We start from the raw sequence: 18599 nt of genomic DNA on the forward strand, positions 1-18599 counted from the left end.
GAGATGTTCTACCTCTCATATTAAAAGAAGTTAGAATCACTAGTTTTTCACTTTGTTGAATGAACGAATGGAGATCGTGTTTTACGATGAAAAGAATAACAAATGTCTTTTAAAAGAAATTTTTATTTGTAAAGAAAGAATATATTTTACTTAAAGCTGTTCAAGAAGAGAATATCCCTCCTTAATCATTATTGTTCATATTTATGATGTTTATAGGCAGAGAAAAGTATACTTAACTGCAATTTTTACAATATTTAACAATTGTACGTGTTACTCATTGAATCAACTTTTTTCTTAAACTATTTAACATTTAATTTCTATATTTTTATAGATTTTTTAAATAAATTATTTGAAAAATGTTGCAAATGTTAATATAATAACACTTGAAAAGTATTTTCCCTAGGCTTATAAATATATACACCTCTGAATACAAAGGAGTTGTGCTTGGCAGTCTTTTATTTAGTCTCTCAACACCTGTTTCTTCCTCATATGCGATGTGTTTTTGATTAGATTATCTCTAAGATTCCTTTCTGAAAAAATGCCAGGATTCTCTTAATTATAGTGTTAAACTCTCCGAAGAATAGCTGTTCATGATTCTAGATCACTTGCCCTTTAGAACACCTTTGGTGAGCAACTATGAAAGAATGTCTTAATCCTTAGAATTGTTCTGCTAGTGTAGGACTGTGTAATTCTAAGACATACTAGGTAGGATACAACGTGTGTTTAAAACACTAAGTACCAGTGCAGGTGTTGTCTTTCCTTGTTGAACTCTAACATTATATCTTGCATCCTTCTTGAATTCATTATTATGACCATTCTCTTGATATAAAGTCCTAATGCCCTACAGTTTTGTTTTCCCGCCACTGAACAGCCCTCGCTTGATTTCTTTTACCCAGTTTCTATTGGGGAGTTTCTTTTATCTTTTGTTTTGTCGTAGGATTTTCACAAAAATAATGGCAAAAAGTTGTAATTTTAAAAAATTATGGATAGTTTGTTAATAAGTATGCTTTTTTAAAACACTCATTCTAAGTATATATTAGTTTCATTTTCTGTAAACCTCAAGAAACTGTATTGTCTATTAGCTATTTGGTATTGTCGTAATAATAAAAACAAAAAAAAACAATGCGTTGCTGTCGAGTCAGTTCTGACTCATAGCGACCCTATAGGACAGAGTAGAACTGCCCCATAGAATTTCCGGTGAAAGCCTGGTAGATTTGAACTGCTGACCTTTTGGTTAGCACTTAACCACTACGCCACCAGGGTTTCCAATAATAATATAATTAGTAATACTTTCTTTAAAGACCAAAATCTATTTCTAAAGGCATAGGAAGGAACTCAAATCAACCAACAGTCGAGAAAATTGTTTAAGGCATTTGTATACTTCTGAAGGAGCCCTGGTTGTGCAATGGCTAAGCGCTCGGCTGCCAACCAGATCAGCACTTTGAACTCACCGAGTTCTCCATGGGAGAAAGATGTGGCAATCTGTTTCCGTAAAGAGTACAGCCTTGAAACTCTGTGGGGCAGTTCTGGTCTCTCCTATAAGGTCGCTATGAGTCGGAATCAACTTGGCAGTAATGAGTTTGAATTTTTTGGGTTTACTTTTGGGGGAAGGATTAAAAAAACAAAATCTCTTTAGTGCTTCCATGGCTTTTAGTTTATACTAAAAGCTTATGAGATATTTCCGACTCCTCCCACTTCCATTATTTGACAAAAGTTATTATATTTAAACTGCTCTGCTACCTGTTACAGAAGAAAGATGAATAAAACAAATCACTTGCCCATATGGAGCTTATAGTTGTCAATCTTCTGAGCTGTTTTTCAAACTTTTACTCTTAAGTTTACATTAAAAGTACTTGTAATGGCAGTGGAGAAAGGATCTGATAGGCCATTCAATCAGTGTGATACCCCCAAAATAACAGTTTTATCCTAAAAATTTATGTAGATTTTATATTCATTTTTATACTGGGATCATGTTTGTTAAAGTAATTTTTTTTTTTTAACTTCAAGTAAAAGTGACCATTCAGGAAAATACATTATAGTTATATCTTTGAGAATATCAAGAACCCCCGAAGTTTCTATATAAAACAGCATGCAAATGATTTTAAAAAATAACAAACAAAGCCACATTTAGTGAGAGTTTATAATATATTTAAGTATCAGGATTAGTATTAAATGTTTTATATGCATTTGCTCACTTAAATGTCAACAATTCTATGAGATGTGAATATCCTACTATCCTATTTTATAGGTTAGGAAAATGAGGCTCAGAGATTAAAGCTGCTTATCAAAGTTAATAAATAGTTAAGCCAGGATTCAGCTCAAGACTGGCAAACCCTGGAGCCTTTATCCCTAGCCACTATGTTTTATTTTTACCCAAGAAGAGGGTAGACAAACCAATGTTTATGGATGCTATTTAGCAAATATTTATTTCTTTTACATTTTAAACCTTGTTTCCTTATTGCCATAGTTACAGTATGATGAATTAAAAAATATTTCTTTAGTAGCTTGCTTTCTGAGAGATAGGCCAAGGAGATACAGAGATGAAGGGAGATTCTTTTACTTAGGAGTTAGACTGAGTATGCTGACAGCCGTTGAATTTCCTGCGATATTGCTTACATGCAGCAAACTTGTTGGGTGGGATAGTCAACAGCTATATGTTACAAGGAAAATGCATCTTTGTGTGTGTATGTATATCCTACCAAATATATCATCTCCTGTATCACAGTTACATTGCCTTAATGGTGGCAAATCAAAATGGTGAAAGTTTTGTTATCAGACAGTTTACGACATATTTGGTATTCTTTCAAATTTGGAATCCACTGTGTGGGTGTGGGTGTGGGTGTGTGTGTGTGTGTACAGGAGAAGGAGAAGAACAGAAGGATGAAGATTAGGGAGGAAGGAGAAGAATGAGAGTAAAGGATTGCTGTCAGTATTTTTTGGGTGCTTTATCTTGTGGAGCATTAGCTAAGACAGGAAGAGGAAAACGTTGAATGCAGTTGCTACAACTCTTAAAGTGAAAATTCACTGGAAAGATCTGTGTGTATTTATTATTATTATTTATTAGCTGATTACTAGAAAATATGCTAATATTCTTTGAGATAAGTGTTCGTATGTTAGGTTTTTGTGTTCCAGTCTCATTTCTTGCTACATAAAGCGTTTTTCTTTTCCCAGTAGAACCTCTGTATTACTGGCAACAGACTGAAGATGATTTGACAGTAACAACCCAGCTTCCAGAAGGCATTTCCAAGGAGGACATTCAAGTCCAGTTTTTGCCTGATCACATGAGCATTGTGCTGAAGGGTCAGCTGTTTTTGGAAGGAAAGCTCTATTCATCTATTGATCGTGAAAGTAGTACATATATAATTAAAGAAAATAACGGGTATTTTTATAGTTTTATTTATATTTAAATTTTTGTTTATTTTTTTTCCTCCTTTCCACAGTGATTACATCAAAGGTGAATTACAGTAGTTTTGTTTTTTTGTATTGCTGATTATTTCTTTAAGATAGATGCTTAAATGTGGAATTATTGGGTCAAAGGAGACATGGTAGTATAGTGGTTAAGCACTATGGCTGCTAACCAAAAGGTCAGTGGTTCAAATCCACTAGCTGTTCCTTAGAAACTGTATAGGGGAAGTTCTGCTCTGTCCTAACGGGTCACTGTGATTCAGAATCGACTCAAAGGCAACAGATTATTGGATCAAAGAGCATAATTGTGGTAAAGGTTAAAGTTACCATTATAATGATTGCTTTTTTTTGGTATATAATAGTGCTTTGTATTACCCACTCTGGATATAATAGTAACAATAATGGTAATAATAATTGCAAATTTGATAGGTAAAAAATATATATCTTAATTTTTAAGCTTTTTAGTTAGAATATCTTTTTTCTTTAATTTGCTGACTAGATAATACCTTCTCATTATTGAAAGATTTTAAAATATATAAAAGTATACACTGAGAAGCCTCCCTCCAGTCACGCATCCTCTCACCCTCCACAACCATTATTATTACTTTCCTTCCAGAGGTATTTTATGCATATCAAATAGTATATATAGTCCTTTTTGCATTTAAGACATACTGTCCACAGTTATACAGCTTGCTTTTGTTTACTTCCAACAATAAATTTTAGAGATTTTTCCATAAAGAATACATGAAGATTAAAATTTTTTATAGCTTCATAGCATTTTGCTGTATCAACTGCACTATTATTTAAAAAATCAGTTCTCTATTATACATTTAGATTGTTTTCAGTCTTTTAGTACAGTAACTTTATATCAGTATAATTTCAAATGTGTTGGAATATATTTGAAGAAAAAATTCCTAGAGGTGGAATAATTGAAATGTCTTTGAAAATTGTGGAGGATAGATACTTTTTCTTCTGTATATGGCCATTTATGTATTTTTTGTGAATTCTGTGTTCAGGACACACACACATAAAACAGTAAACATAAAAGAAAAAATTATGAAGTTTATCAAAACAAAAAATTTCTGCACATCAAACCTGAATGCTACTCTGCAATAAAAAAGAATGAACTACTGGTATATAGACAACAATGTAAATGAATGAAACACGTGGGGTGAAAAAGGCCAGATCCCAAAAAAAAAAAGAAATTATGTGGTTTATGATTCCACATGTATAAAATTCTAAAACTGGTAGAGCTCATCTGTGGTGATACAAATCAGAATAGTAGGGACTATCTCCCTACACTATCTCCCTACTTCTAGGGTGCAGGGAATTGACTGTAAAAGGGCACAAAGGAACTTCCTGGAGTAGTGAAAATGTTCAGTAGCTTCATTGGGTTACACAGGTATGCGTTTGTGATACTTAGTGAGTTCTGCCTTTAAAATCTGAGAATTTTATCATTTGTAAGTTATAACTCAGTAAACGGAGTGTATAAAAAAAGGTAAACAAAAGTTTTCTCTTAAAGTTACTTCACAAAAAATATTATCTTCCACTCTCACTGCTATGCCCCTTTGTAAATCTGTTGTCCCAGATACTTTGCTTCCCAATCATTGGTATTAATGAGATGAGTTTCTTTCATAATAGATCAAGCCTAAGTAATTATTGATTAATTGATGGGTTTATTAATAGTATTAGGCACTCAATTTAAAAATGATCAAATTTGGTCAGAAAATGGGTGTTTGGTTGATTTATAATAATAGAATAAAGATCTTCTGACCACCAGGTTAATGTTGCATGAAGGAAAACAGATATTTTTTATGCTGACTATAGTTCTTGAGTAGTAGTAGTATGACCCATGTGAGTCTTTAATAAAAGTCTAAATTGTAGGTGTCTAAGAAATATATGTCTAGTTCAAAAAAAATTTTAAGCTTTAAAAGCTGGTATCCTGAATTCATTTTATTATTGGAGATGTGTCATGACTTAGTTACATTTTTAAATATATCAGGTTAAAAACTCAGTTATTTGAAAGAATCTTTAAAAAATATATCTGCACATATTTAATCATATTTTAGAAATGTGTGAGATTTGAGGGCATCTAGAACATATTGTTAAATGGAAGTTATCAAGCAGTAATCCAGAAAAAGTTGAGGGAAATAGATGGACCTCATGAAAATACTTTCAGCATTTAAAACATGAACCTAGACCAGAATTATTTTCCCACGAAATCTGAGGTGCTTGATTAGTACTTTATGTTACAGAAGATAATTACAGTGATGTGTAGGTGGTATTGTTAGTTTAAAAACACATGATTTTCTGTACTTGATTGTTCAGGTCTCTATTTTTCCAATAATTAATGTTTCCTTTTTTTTTTTATCTAACTTTAGAATGATTTCTTAACGAATCTGAAGTTTATTCTGTATGACGTTATGTGTTCCTTTTTGCTTGGGTGTTGTTGTTGTTAGATGCTGTCAAGTCGGTTCCGACTCATAGGGGCCCCATGCAAAACAGAACAATCCTGCGACATCCTCGCAATCATTGCCACGTTTGAGCCCACCATTGCAGCCACTGTGTCAGTCCACCTTGTTGAGAGTCTTTCTCTTTTCTGCTAACCCTGTACTTTACCAGTCATGATGTCCTTCTCCAGGGACTGGTACCTTCTGACAACATGTCCAAAGTATGTAAGATGTAATCGTGCCATCCTTGCTTCTAAGGAGCGTTCTGGTTGTACTTCTTCCAAGACAGATTTGTTCATTCTTTTGGCAGTCCATGGTATATTCAGTATTCTTCGCCAACATCATAATTCAAAGGTGTCAGTTCTTCAGTCTTCCTTATTCATTGTCCAACTTTCACATGCATGTGATGCAATTGAAAATACCATGGCTTGGGTCAGGTGCACCTTAGTCTTCAAGGTGACATCTTTGCCTTTCAGCACTTTAAAGAAGTCCTTTGCGGCAGATTTGCCCAGTGCAATGTGTCTTTGGATTTCTTGACTGCGGCTTCCATGGGTGTTGAGTCCATGTGGATCCAAGTAAAATTAAACCCTTGACAACTTCAGTCTTTTCTCTGTTTATCATGGTATTGCTTATTTGTCCAGTTGTGAGGATTTTTTGTTTTCTTTATGTTGAGGTGTAATCCATATTGAAGGTTGTGGTCTCTGATCTTCATCAGTAAGTGCTTCAAGTCCTTTTCACTTTCAGCAAGCAACATTGAGTCATCTGTATAATGCAGGTTGTAAATGAGTCTTCCTCCAATCCTGATGTCCCATTCTTCTTCATATAGTTCAGCTTCTCGGATTATTTGCTCAGCATACAGGTTGAATAGGTATGGTGAAAGGATACAACCCTGACGCATACCTTTTCTGACTTTAAACCAAGCAGTATCCCCTTATTCTGTCTGAATAACTGCCCCTTGATCTATGTACAGGTTCCTCATCAGCACAGGTGTTCTGGAATTCCCATTCTTAACAACGTTATCCATAATTTGTTATCATGCACACAGTCGAATACCTTTGCATAGTCAATAAAACACAGGTAAACATCCTTCTGGTATTCTCTGCTTTCAGCCAGGATCCGTCTGACATCAGGAATGATATCCCTGGTACCACGTCCTCTTCTGAATTTGGCCTGAATTTCTGGCAGTTCCCTATTGATATACTGCTGCAGCCGCTTTTGAAAGATCTTCAGCAAAATTTTGCTTGCGTGTGATATTAATGATATTGTTCTATAATTTCCGCATTCGGTTGGATCCCCTTTCTTGGGAATAGGCATAAATATGGATCTTTTGCAGTCAGTTGGCCAGGAAGCTGTCTTCCATATTTCTTGGCATAGACGAATGAGCACGTCCAGCACTGCATCCGTTTGTTGAAGCAGATAGTAGGACAATATTTTTAAAATGTGGAAATGCAGTCATGCTAAAAGGATTGTATAATTGAAATCATATGAACTCTTTCTAACCTTTTTAGTTAGCAACTGACTAAAGATAGTATTTTTACCGTCTGGTCACTAGGTAAAAATTCCTTAATAGCTGTTTACGTATACATTTACAGAGGGACAGAGTAGTGCAGTACTTGGAACCAGACTGCCTTACTAGCTTGTGACCTTGAAAAGTTTCTTAACCTCTCAGTGCCTTTTTTTCTTACCTGTACAATGGAGATAATGTTGTTGTTACGTGTCGTTGAGTTGGTTCCGACTCATCGTGACCCTGTGTATGATAGAACAAGACACTGCCTGGTCCTGTGCCATTCTCACAGTCATTATTCTTAAGCCCATGTTGCAGCCACTGTGTTGAGGGTCTTCCTCTTTTTTGCTGACCCTCTACTTTACCAACCATGGTGTCCTTCTCCAGGGACTGGTCCCTCCTGATAATATGTCCAAAGTATATGAGACGAAGTCTCGCCATCCTTGCTTTTAAGGAGCGTTCTGGGTATACTTCTTCCAAGACAGATTTGTTCCTTCTTCTGACAGTCCATGGTATATTCATTGTTCTTTGCCAACACCATCATTCAAAGGCATCATAATAGTACATACCTTATTTGGTTTTGGTGAACATTAAATGAGTTAAAACAGGTAAAGTACTTAAGAGAGCATCTGGCATATAGTTAGTATTAGGCAAATATAAGCTGCCTTTGTTGTCATTATCACCTACTATTGTTACTGTTGTTATCATCAAGATTAAATTTTTCCTTAATAAATATAACTGAATTTGAGCGTTATCAATTGTGGTGACAATTTTCAATGCTAATGATAGGACCTCATATTACCTAAGATTTTATTCTGTATAGTCTCTTAAAATAAGTAGTTTTCAGGAAATTTTAAAATAGTATAATTAATTCATGAGGTGGTGAAAATAACAGCCTTGAAAAAGAATAGCTGATAAGTTTGAATGTTCTATTTGATAATTATGATTATGATAATTATGATAATAGTTATTATTATATTCTTGCAATTGTTTGCTTGCAGTTGTGTTTCAGGGCATGGGCTAGTATGGTTCATGTGTAGAGAATGGCACACGGACAAGTTTGCTTCGCTCTGTAGAGCACTTACCCCTACCACCACCCCACTTTTCTTTGTGTCACAGCGAGGGCTGCTTCTGAAAACAGCTTGGTTGGGTTTGGCTTCCGATTCAAGGGGAACATGGGCCCAACTTTTTATTCTCCTATGTCCATAGTCGGCCCTGGCTCAGCGCTCTCCCTTTCCTGCTGCATCAGTTCTTGATGGCCGTTCCTTGACAGGCCGTTTTTAGTGCAATTTGTAATTTGTGTTTAACAGCTTAAATGCACAGCCTTAGGTTTTAAATAAATTAGTAGAGACCACATTTAATTTCTTTTTTCAGTTCTTTTAAAGTGTATAATTTAAAACTTTGTATTGCTTTAACCTGCCTGCTCTTTAGATTAATAATCAAATAGTATGGCTACTCGTCTGTGAAAATAAAGTTAATTGTCCCCTACAGGAACAGGTACCCTTAGCTACAGGTCCATTCCAGTTAACTTTGTATGACCCCTCTTACCTGACCCACTCCCCTAAAATGTCTCATAGATCTGTGATGCTTGCATTTCCATATTACTTAAATTCTGCAACACAGCACACACCTGGGCTACACAATACTTTTTCTGGTTGGTATCACTTTTTCCAGTCATTACCCTCTTCAAGTCATCCTTCACATTCATACTAAAAGATTTTTCAAAAACTATATTTATAATGGTCTTTTGAAAAATTTCTGGTGGTAGCTTCCTTGTTTACTTATTAAATACAAGTTCTTTAGCCTTGGATTAAAGGTTTTCTATCACATGCAAAGGTAAAATAAACAAGATGTTTAGTAAAACATCCTCTGGGACAACAGAGGGGCAGTTCCTGTGGAAGATATTTTTTGTATATTAGATTGTATAATTTGCATATTTGCTTAATGTAACATCACTTTTTTCATTTAAACTTCTAGCTTGGAAATTTCTTTGATTAAGAAGAATGAAGGCCAGACATGGCCAGAGCTAATAGTTGGAGATAAACAAGGGGAATTCATAAGGGACTCAGCCCAGTGTGCTGCAATAGCTGAACGTTTAATGCATTTGACCTCTGAAGAACTGGTAAGCAATCGAAGTAGTTGTGTGACTTTCCAAGGGTCCTGAAGTATGGTGTATGAGGATTATGCCATGTTTTTCAAACTTTAGTTTGCTTGTTTTAAAAGTCATAGGTACTACTGACCTGATGTTTGAACATGGCTTAAAGTATTCATTCCTTACACCCTGAGATTATATACATAAATGTGTGGGTATGTGTGTATGTATATATGTATGTATATGTCAGTCAGCACATGTATAGTATTTGTTTTATTGCTATCTTGAATTATAGTAATGAGGAAGACTGTATGAAGAATTAGTATACAGTAGAATTAATTGCATCCTAAGATAGAAAAGATTAGAATATTGAAAGTAAATGTCTGCCAAAATAAAACGTGACCAAAATTGAGAAACCAAGTTTCATGTTTGCCAGCGACAATTGGAAATTTCAGCAATAACTGGAATTCATTGATTTTATAGCCCTGTTGTCACAGCAAACCATGCAGGCTACCTTGCCCTTAAGCATTCATTTAGCAAATTGCAGTAGGCTCTGGGGATATAATAATAGTGTATTAATGGGGTCTGTTTTGTGGTTGTAGATAATTGCTGCTAATTACCTTTTAAACGTGATGGTTTCAAATGAATATTGATACTTTTGAAAAAGTTATATATACTAGAATACCCGTGTGTCTGTTACATTTTGAAAAAACATAATCATGTCATCTGCACATAAAGGCAATTTTTTTTTCTGAAAAGTGCACAAATCATAACTATACACCTTTGCATATTTAAAAAAAAAAAAAAACACTCTACTACACAGATCAAGAAATAAAATATTACTAGCACCCCAGAAGTCTGTCATTTCTGCTTCTAGCTTTCTCCCTACCTCCAAAGGTAACCACTATTACCTTTCATCACCGTGGATTAGTTTTGCCTGTTTTTTTTTTTTTTTATATATAAGTAATATCATACTAATAGAGTCCTGGTGGCACAGTGGTTAAGAGCTTGACTGCTAACCAAAAAGGTCGGCAGTTCGAATCTACCAGCTGCTCCTTGGAAACCATATGGGACAGTTCTGCTCTGTCCTATAGGGTCGCTATGACTCGGAATTGACTCTGTGGCAGTAGGTTTGTTTTTTTGTTTGTTTAATATCATACTTTGTACTTACGGTAGACTGCTGCTTTGGTGGCCCCTGAGGAGCCATGCTTCCTGGAGTGTTTGTGTAAGATCGGTATTATCTCTTCTCTGTCACAATGTCTCGGGGCTTGGCCATGTGACCAGCTTTGTCTGATGAGACATTAGCAAGCATGATAGAAATGGAGAAGTCTTGATAAACACTTGTACATTGTGGCTTGATACCTTCACTGTTCCTTCATGCTATGCCATCATGCTATGGAGAAGCCCAAGTCCACTTGGAGAGATCCGTATGGAAGAAAATTGGGTCCCTGGACAACAGTCGCAGCTAAGCTCTGAGCTAGAGACCTGCATGAACTGCGGCCCTTTGAGTGAAGCCATTTGAACCTTCCAGCTGTTCATGTGCCCCATTTCATATCACATGAAGCAGAGGAACTGGCTGGTCAAACCTCAAAATTATAAGAAATAATAAATCGTCATTGTTTTAAGCTATTAAGTTGTGGGGTGACTTTACACAGCAAAGAATAACTGAAACAAATGGTACCAAGAGATGGGATGGGGGTGCTGTAATGGAAAACTGAAATGTACCATTGACTTTTGGGACTGGGCATAGGTGGTAGCTAGAAGGGCTGTATTAGCTTCCCATTGCTGCTGTAACATTACCACACAGAGGCTTAGACAACACAGTTTAAATGAATTCAAACCCATTGTGTTATTAAAGAATAGAAAAAGTCTAATTAGAGATCAGAGCCATAAATATTTTTTCCTTAACTTTAAGGGATTATCTGCTAGGGCTAAAGCAGATTACACTTTTAAAGGATACATGTGAAATTCAAATTAAAGCATAATTTCTGTAATAAAACTAGTATGTTTCTTCAAAGAAATTTGACAAGATTATACTGTATCAACTATAAAAATGATAATAAACTCAGTCTTCATGATAGCACAACCTGTGATAACACAAATCCTGGATAATTTGTCTCTTGATTCCTCTTCTCTGCCCAGCCCCCATTCTCAAATGGGGAAAGGTTAAAATTTTTTTCTGAGTTGAGTATGTGTATGTATGTGAGGGGAGGATGGCTAGGATCATGGAGGAATAGGCGTGACTGAGGTGAAAGCCTTTCAGAGAACTGTGTCTCTGGGAAAGGGGAATGTGGAGGGTGTGTTCTTTATTCACCTGGACATATCTCCTTGATGAATCTGACAAATGGGCACCAATTAACTGGGAGATGGTTAGAATTGTTTTCTCTTCCAGCCACAGCAACAAAAATTGTCCCCATTGATACTTAAGCTGTAACGGTCAGCAGCACCAGGTGGCTCCATATCCCAGCTGAGGCATGGACAGATTTTTGATTACAAAGATGTCCCAGAAATCCCAACCATTTAGTTTCACAGACTCTCTGAGGTCATTTCATTCAATTCCCAGTAACATGACTCTATTTTGCCAAACTAGATATGTGGACATTTGGTCAATTGTTTTACGATTGTATTTCTGGCATATACACGTATGTGTATAATTTATTAATTGTGATCTTTTTTCTCTGTGAGGCATATATATCCTTGTATTTAAGCAATGGAGCATATTGAAATTGCTTTTATGATTCTATTTTATTGCCACTTTTGGTGTATTAGCTATATCTCTATGTTTTTTGTTTGTGTGAATGTGTGTATGTTTATATTTATGTTTAGTGGTTCTTGAGTTTACGGTAATGTTTTCAACTTATCACTTGCTAGGCTTCAAATAATATATCACTTCAATTATAATTTAAGAACTGATTTGCTTGAGATTCTTTGGGTTTCTTAGATCTGTGGGGTTACAGTTGCATCAAATGTGAAAAATTTTCAGCCATTACTTCTTGAAATTTTTTTTCTGTTTTCTCTTTCAATTACCAACTTGTTAGACCATTTAATATTGCTGTGCAGTTAACTAGGTTTTTTTTTTTTATTGTTGTTGTTTTTTGTTTTCAGTCTCCACTTCTTTTTGGATAGTCTATTGCTGTGTCTTCAAGCTCACTGTCTTCTGCAATGTCTAATCAGCTGTCAAGTCCCATCTTTTTTGATTTTCATTTCAAATATTATGTTTTCATATCTCGAAGCTTAATTTTATATATGTATTTTCTATTTTATCATCATGTTCATGGTTTATATCTTTTAGCATATGAAAATGCATTGATAATAGCTATTTTAATGTCCATTTTTGCCATTTCTGCTGTTTTTGATGATGTTTTCACTGGCTGTGGGTCTGAAATTAGTTTTTAATTATTGTTGTAATCTCAACATTTCTAATATAAAAACCCATTTCTTTATCATCATTTATTAACTCATTTATTTTCTGGTTTAAGAATCCAAATCCAGATAAAGAAAAGCCTCCCTGTAACGCTCAAGAGCTAGAAGAATGTGATATTTTCTTTGAAGAGAGTTCCAGTTTATGCCGATTTGATGGCAATACATTAAAAACTACTCATGTGGTAAGTTCTTGGTAATGGTATTTCTAAAGTTTTTAAATAAATTTAAGCTACTCAGATGAGATAACTGAAAGACCAAATACATGTTTCGTGAAGATACCTTGGATTGTAGTGTGGTGGCTTGATTGACAGTTATTTACTCTGTAAGGCCCTTGGGTAGCACAAACAATTTGTGCTTGTCTCATAACCTAAATGTTGGAGGTTCAAACCCACCTAGTGGTACCATGGCAGAAAAGCCTGGCAATCTGCCTCTGTCAATATTACAACCAAGAAAACCCTATGGAGCAGTTCTACTCTGTAACACATGCGGTCTCCATGAGTTGAAATCAACTCAATGGCAATGAGTTCTGTTTTTTGATACTCAGTAAAGTAGCATATTTCTCTAACCCCTCCCTCCAGTAAACCAATACTGGTATTGAATTGTTACTACTGCATATTAATACCTTTCAATTGGCTTCTTTTCATGCCGTTTTCTTTTTGTATATAATTGTGATCTTGCAATTTGTATGATTTTAAAATCAGCTTTTTTCATTCAACATTAAAACATAAACATTTTCTCGTTATTCGATTATGTTTTAGTAATTGGATAATACTATGAAGTTATTACTGTGTATGTGTCTGTGTATGTGTTTAGTGGTTATTGTAGAGATTACAGTATATATTTTTAACAAGTTTTTTTTAAATTGCTTCATTCATGACAATGTTTTGTAAAAAATCCCTTTGTTATAGGAATCCTTTTCTCTATTCAGGGGTATTTATGAAATAAAGAGTTATAGAAGTCAAATTAATGAGTCATAAAGTAAAAGTCTTTTTGTTTGATCTTTTCTTCCTTGAAGCCACTGGAAGGGTTCAAACTGCCAACCTTTCCATTAGCAGCTTAGTGCTTAACGGTTTACGCCACTAGGGCTCCTTTTTGTCATTCATACAGATGTTTTTTTTTTTCCCCTCAATTGTTGTTGATCTTTTTGGAAAAATAAGGCTGCTTGGAGTTGAGAGCTAGGAGTCTGAGGTGAGTTTGAATTCCAGCTTTACCACTTTTAATTTCTGTGAGTTTGAGCAAGTCACTTGACTGCCCTAAGCCTCAGGCTCCTCAGCTGTAAGACAGCAACGGTAATATCCATCTGCAGGCACTTGTTGGGAAGATTATTGAGTTACTGCATTTGCCTGATAGTAACAGCTCAGTAAATAGTAATTATTAAGGATTTCTTATGTATATTTTTGCACATACTGAAGGTTTTAATTTTTACATAACCAAGGAGTAGCAGAAGGGGACCAAAATAAAACCCTTATAATTGATAAATTACAGTATGAGAGCCAAGTGCACTTGTTCACAAAACCCTAGAATTTGACAGATTTAGCCACAGTCAAAGGCAATGCTGAACCAGTTTAGCATTCGCTTAGGACTCTAGCTCCTTGGAAGAAAAAGTGATAGAACTGAGCAGAATACGCCCAGTTAGATACCAACCCTTACAAACCAGTGGTTGCTTTATTCCCTAGGGATATATAGAAGCTGGAGTATCATACCAGTGCATCTTTTCTGCATAGTGTCATAGATGGAGATATCGGAGCGAGGGAGAAATATAATATAGTGAACAAGGACATCCTGCCAACTTTGAAGAAACTCTGGATCTATAGAACTGTCTGTGTTTCATTTTCCTCATGTTATAGGTAGATTAGACCAGGATCAGGTAGATGAAGGTTAGATGAGATCAGAGAAAGAGCCAGCAGTAGAAACTAGATCTGCAGATTTCTAGTATTCTTTTCCATACTTTTCCCTGAACCACCAGGATCATAAGCTGCAGTTTGGAAGTCCAAAGCCAGTACAGTCAGTTCTCTGCTTCTGAAAAAAATGTGTTCCTAAGAAACATTAATGGTAGACTTCTATCTTATAAGCAGTTTCTAGCCTCAGAGTTAAGAAATATATAAGCAACTCCTCACTGCACCATAGTTTTTAGAGACAGTATTTATGAAACATTTCCATCATTTTGTACATATTTTTTTTAACCACAGTTGAATGTTCAATCTGGTGTAAGTCTAAATAGTATGTGATTAAAACTAATGATTCTTATCTTTGTCTCAGTTGGATTAAATTTGAGACCAAGTTTCTTTTTCAGAATTAATAGCGCTTTCTTTTTTATTATTAGTTGTTTTTGTAAATATTGGCAAGATACAGTAAAATAAAAATGCACCAACATTGCTGTTCTGGTATAAATGGAGTGGGTGAAAATGGAACAGCTTCCAACAGATAAGTAAATAAGCCCATCTGCTTTTTAAAGGCAGATTTGGTGTTTCAGAATAGTATGTGAAAGTCAAGGTCTGCTTGATCAAAATAGCTTTTTTAGTCAAAAGTAGCCAACTTGTCATTGGAGGGAGAAAATGGAGAGGACTGAAATTTGGCTGTTTCATTGATACTTTCACTTTAGGAACCAAACCAAACTTCTTTATTACCTGTCTTGTTCTCTAAATCTTACCTTTTAAGTATTTCTAAAATACTAACTTCAAGTTCCTTCTTCTTTTTGATTTTATCTTTCATGACAAATTGAAATTTACCTGTACACGGAAAGGTCAGTATATGTCCTTGTAGTTTGGGAAAAAGTAGTATAACACAAAGGTCAAAACTCTATATTGTAATTGACAGATTTTCTAAAATATAAAATTCTCTGAAAGAAATGGAAATTGGGGTTAGACTTTGGCCTTTGGAAAATAAAATGTTAAATGAATATATGAAGCAGCACAATAAAAGAGAGAAATATTAAATATCAGCCTTGAAGAAAAAATAGTAAGATGTGGTCCCTGGGTTGTAAATCTCAGATCAGAAGGCAGATACAATTGTAGAGTAATTATTTTTGTCTCTACCTAGAGCTGTGCTGTCCAGAACAGCCAGTAGGCACGTTTGGTAGTTATCGATTGCTTAAAACTGTGACTGGTCTGAATGGAGATGTGCTGTAAGTGGAAAATACACATCTAGATTTAAAGACAATATGAAAAAATGTATATAAATTATTAATAAATGTTTATATTGATTTTATGTTGAAATGATAATTGTTTAGATATGATTGGATTAAATAAAATATATTAAGTTTTCCTGTTTCTTTTTAGTTTTTAATGTGGCTACTAAATATTTAATATTTTATATGAGGCTGGCATTATATTTTTGTTGTGCAACAGTGACCTGTAGTGTTCAAATGAAATAGAAAAAGACTTCAGCAATCACAAAGTGACAGGATAATTAAAAATATCAAATTGCAGTAGATTTCTCAGATCAGATGATATTCATCAGATGCTGCTCCAGTGACTGAAACAGCTAAAAAGAATATTTGCAACTTATAAATAAGCTCATTGAGATGAGAAGCAGATGAGTTACAAACAGATAATTTTGAGTTAATATTATCAAAGGTAGAAAAGGCATGTACTGTACATACTAATTTTTGCAAAAAAATGATAAGGACAGGATCAGAAATTATATTGGAAGAAAATATAGTTAGAAAGTATCTAAACCAGTGCTTCTTAACTTTTTGGTCTCAGTACTGTATACTTTTAAGCTCCTTGGGGTCCTTCATATGTGTGTGTGTGTGTATAATTTACCATATGATAACTTTAGTGAAGGGTAAGACAGTACACAATACTGGGGAAGCCAGCACAACTTGACCAAGGCAAGGTCACGGAAGCTTCATAGATACATCCAGATTCCTGGACGGACTGAATTACTGGGCTGAGGGCTGAGGACTATGGTCTCAGAGGACGTTTAGCTTAATTGGCATAACATAGTTTATAAAGAAAATGTTATACATCCCACTTTTGTAAGTAGCATCTGGAGTCTTAAAAGTTTGTGAGCAGCCATCAAAGATACTCCACTGGTCCCACCCTGTCTGGAGCAAAGAAGAAGGAAGAAGACCAAAGACACAAGGGAAAGATTAGTTCAAAGAACTAATGGACCACAACTACCACAACCTCCACCAGACTGAGTCCAGCACAACTAGATGGTGCCTGGCTACCACCACCAACTGTTCTGACAGGGATCACAATAGAGGGTCCTGGACAGAATGGGGGAAAAAATGTAGAAAAAATTCTAACTCACAGAAAAAGACCAGACTTAACTGGTCTGACAGAGACTGGAGAACCCCCAAGAGTATGGCCCCTGGACACCCTTTTAACTCAGTAAAACAGAAAAAAAAAAAAAGAAAGAAAATTTTTTTTACCATATTAGAATTAAAACTAAGAAATTAAAAAAATACTAAAAAAAAAAAAACCAGTTTCATCGAGTCGATTCCGACTCGTAGCGACACTAGTTTATTTAAAAATAACCTAATATGTATTAACATAAATAACAAGTGCATTTTCCAAAGCAAAAAAAAAAACTGGCAACTAAAGTGACAATGTTTTACATTTTTGCAAATTCCTTAAATGTCTGGATTAATAGAATACAGTTAAAGTCTCATATCTGGTTCTGTGTTTAATCTGTTGTAATATGGTATTTTGGTTGAAGTATATGAAAAATTTTCAGCCTCATTTAGATGTATAATTGGAAAATGGAGAAATATTTAAATATTGTTTTCAGATATGGTGTTTTGATATTATACCAAAATTGAACAAGTGGTAATTTCTTAAACATGAGTTGCAATGTGGAATGTGAGACCATATCAGCAAATTTATCATACTATTCCTTTAAAATCCATCGGTCTTTCAGACTCTTTGTTGTTGTGTGCTGTTGAGATGGTTGCAACTCATAGCAGCCCTGTAGGACAGAGTAGAACTGTTCCATAAGGCTTCCTAGGCTGAAATCTTTATGGGGCAGATTGTCATGTCTTTTCTCCCATGGAGACACTGGTGGGTTTGAACTGCTGACCTTTTGGTTAGCAGCTGACTGTTTAACCATTGTGCCACCAGAACATCTCAGACACTTTGAATGGGTATTTTATCCATGCGTGATGTTGGTCATTTGGAAATGTTAAATGTTAGTTCTCTGAGTTATGCAGATTTGCTAAATGTTGATTCATTTTATTATTCAATATTTAAAACCACATTTGTTAGTATTGCCACCCATCTCACAAGAAACAGCTTTAAGGATCAGGAAGCTGCCGTCCTCACAGTGATGGATACACATTTTCCAGAATTCAGAAGCTCATATTTTATCATTGGCAACAAATACTCTTAAGTTCTCTTGAATTGACAGGCTCGCTTCATTAACTTTTGAGAAAATGTATGCAAAATACAGAATTTTGAATAACCATAGTTTGTCAGTTGTTGTTTTAAGATGATATTCCAAGTTTAGGAAGTGACTGTTTTAGTGCTTACACCTCAAACAATTTCAAAAAGCGCTTTACGTTGAGACAACCACGGTACTTCAAGATGCTGCACAGGTGCTTTGTGCGTGCTTCCCAGTTAGTCGCACAGAGTAGTAAAAAGACAGACACTCAAGAGTCAAGATTTAATCAAAATAATACTGCTTTCTTAAGGATATTTTTAAAGTGAAACTGGCATTGCCTTTACTGCTAGTATGTAGCAGGGAAGAATCCAATGACTATTGTTAGTATAGCGTGGTTTGG

General features: G+C 35.0%; 1 protein-coding gene across 2 annotated transcripts in view; it reads left to right on the top strand.

Annotated features, from left to right (window-relative positions):
- Nucleotides 1-18599, top strand: part of NUDCD1 (NudC domain containing 1) — an 81885-nt gene that overhangs the window by 49218 nt on the left and 14068 nt on the right. The window contains exons 6-8 of one of the 2 annotated variants that reach the window (XM_049854580.1): nt 3172-3379; nt 9337-9481; nt 12931-13056. In XM_049854580.1, coding sequence (XP_049710537.1) covers nt 3172-3379; nt 9337-9481; nt 12931-13056 — 479 coding nt within the window. The remainder of the gene's footprint in view (nt 1-3171; nt 3380-9336; nt 9482-12930; nt 13057-18599) is intronic. The other variant, XM_049854581.1, reaches the window with a different exon arrangement.

This window comes from Elephas maximus, chromosome 15 (assembly GCF_024166365.1).
Source record: "Elephas maximus indicus isolate mEleMax1 chromosome 15, mEleMax1 primary haplotype, whole genome shotgun sequence".
NCBI lineage: Eukaryota > Metazoa > Chordata > Mammalia > Proboscidea > Elephantidae > Elephas > Elephas maximus.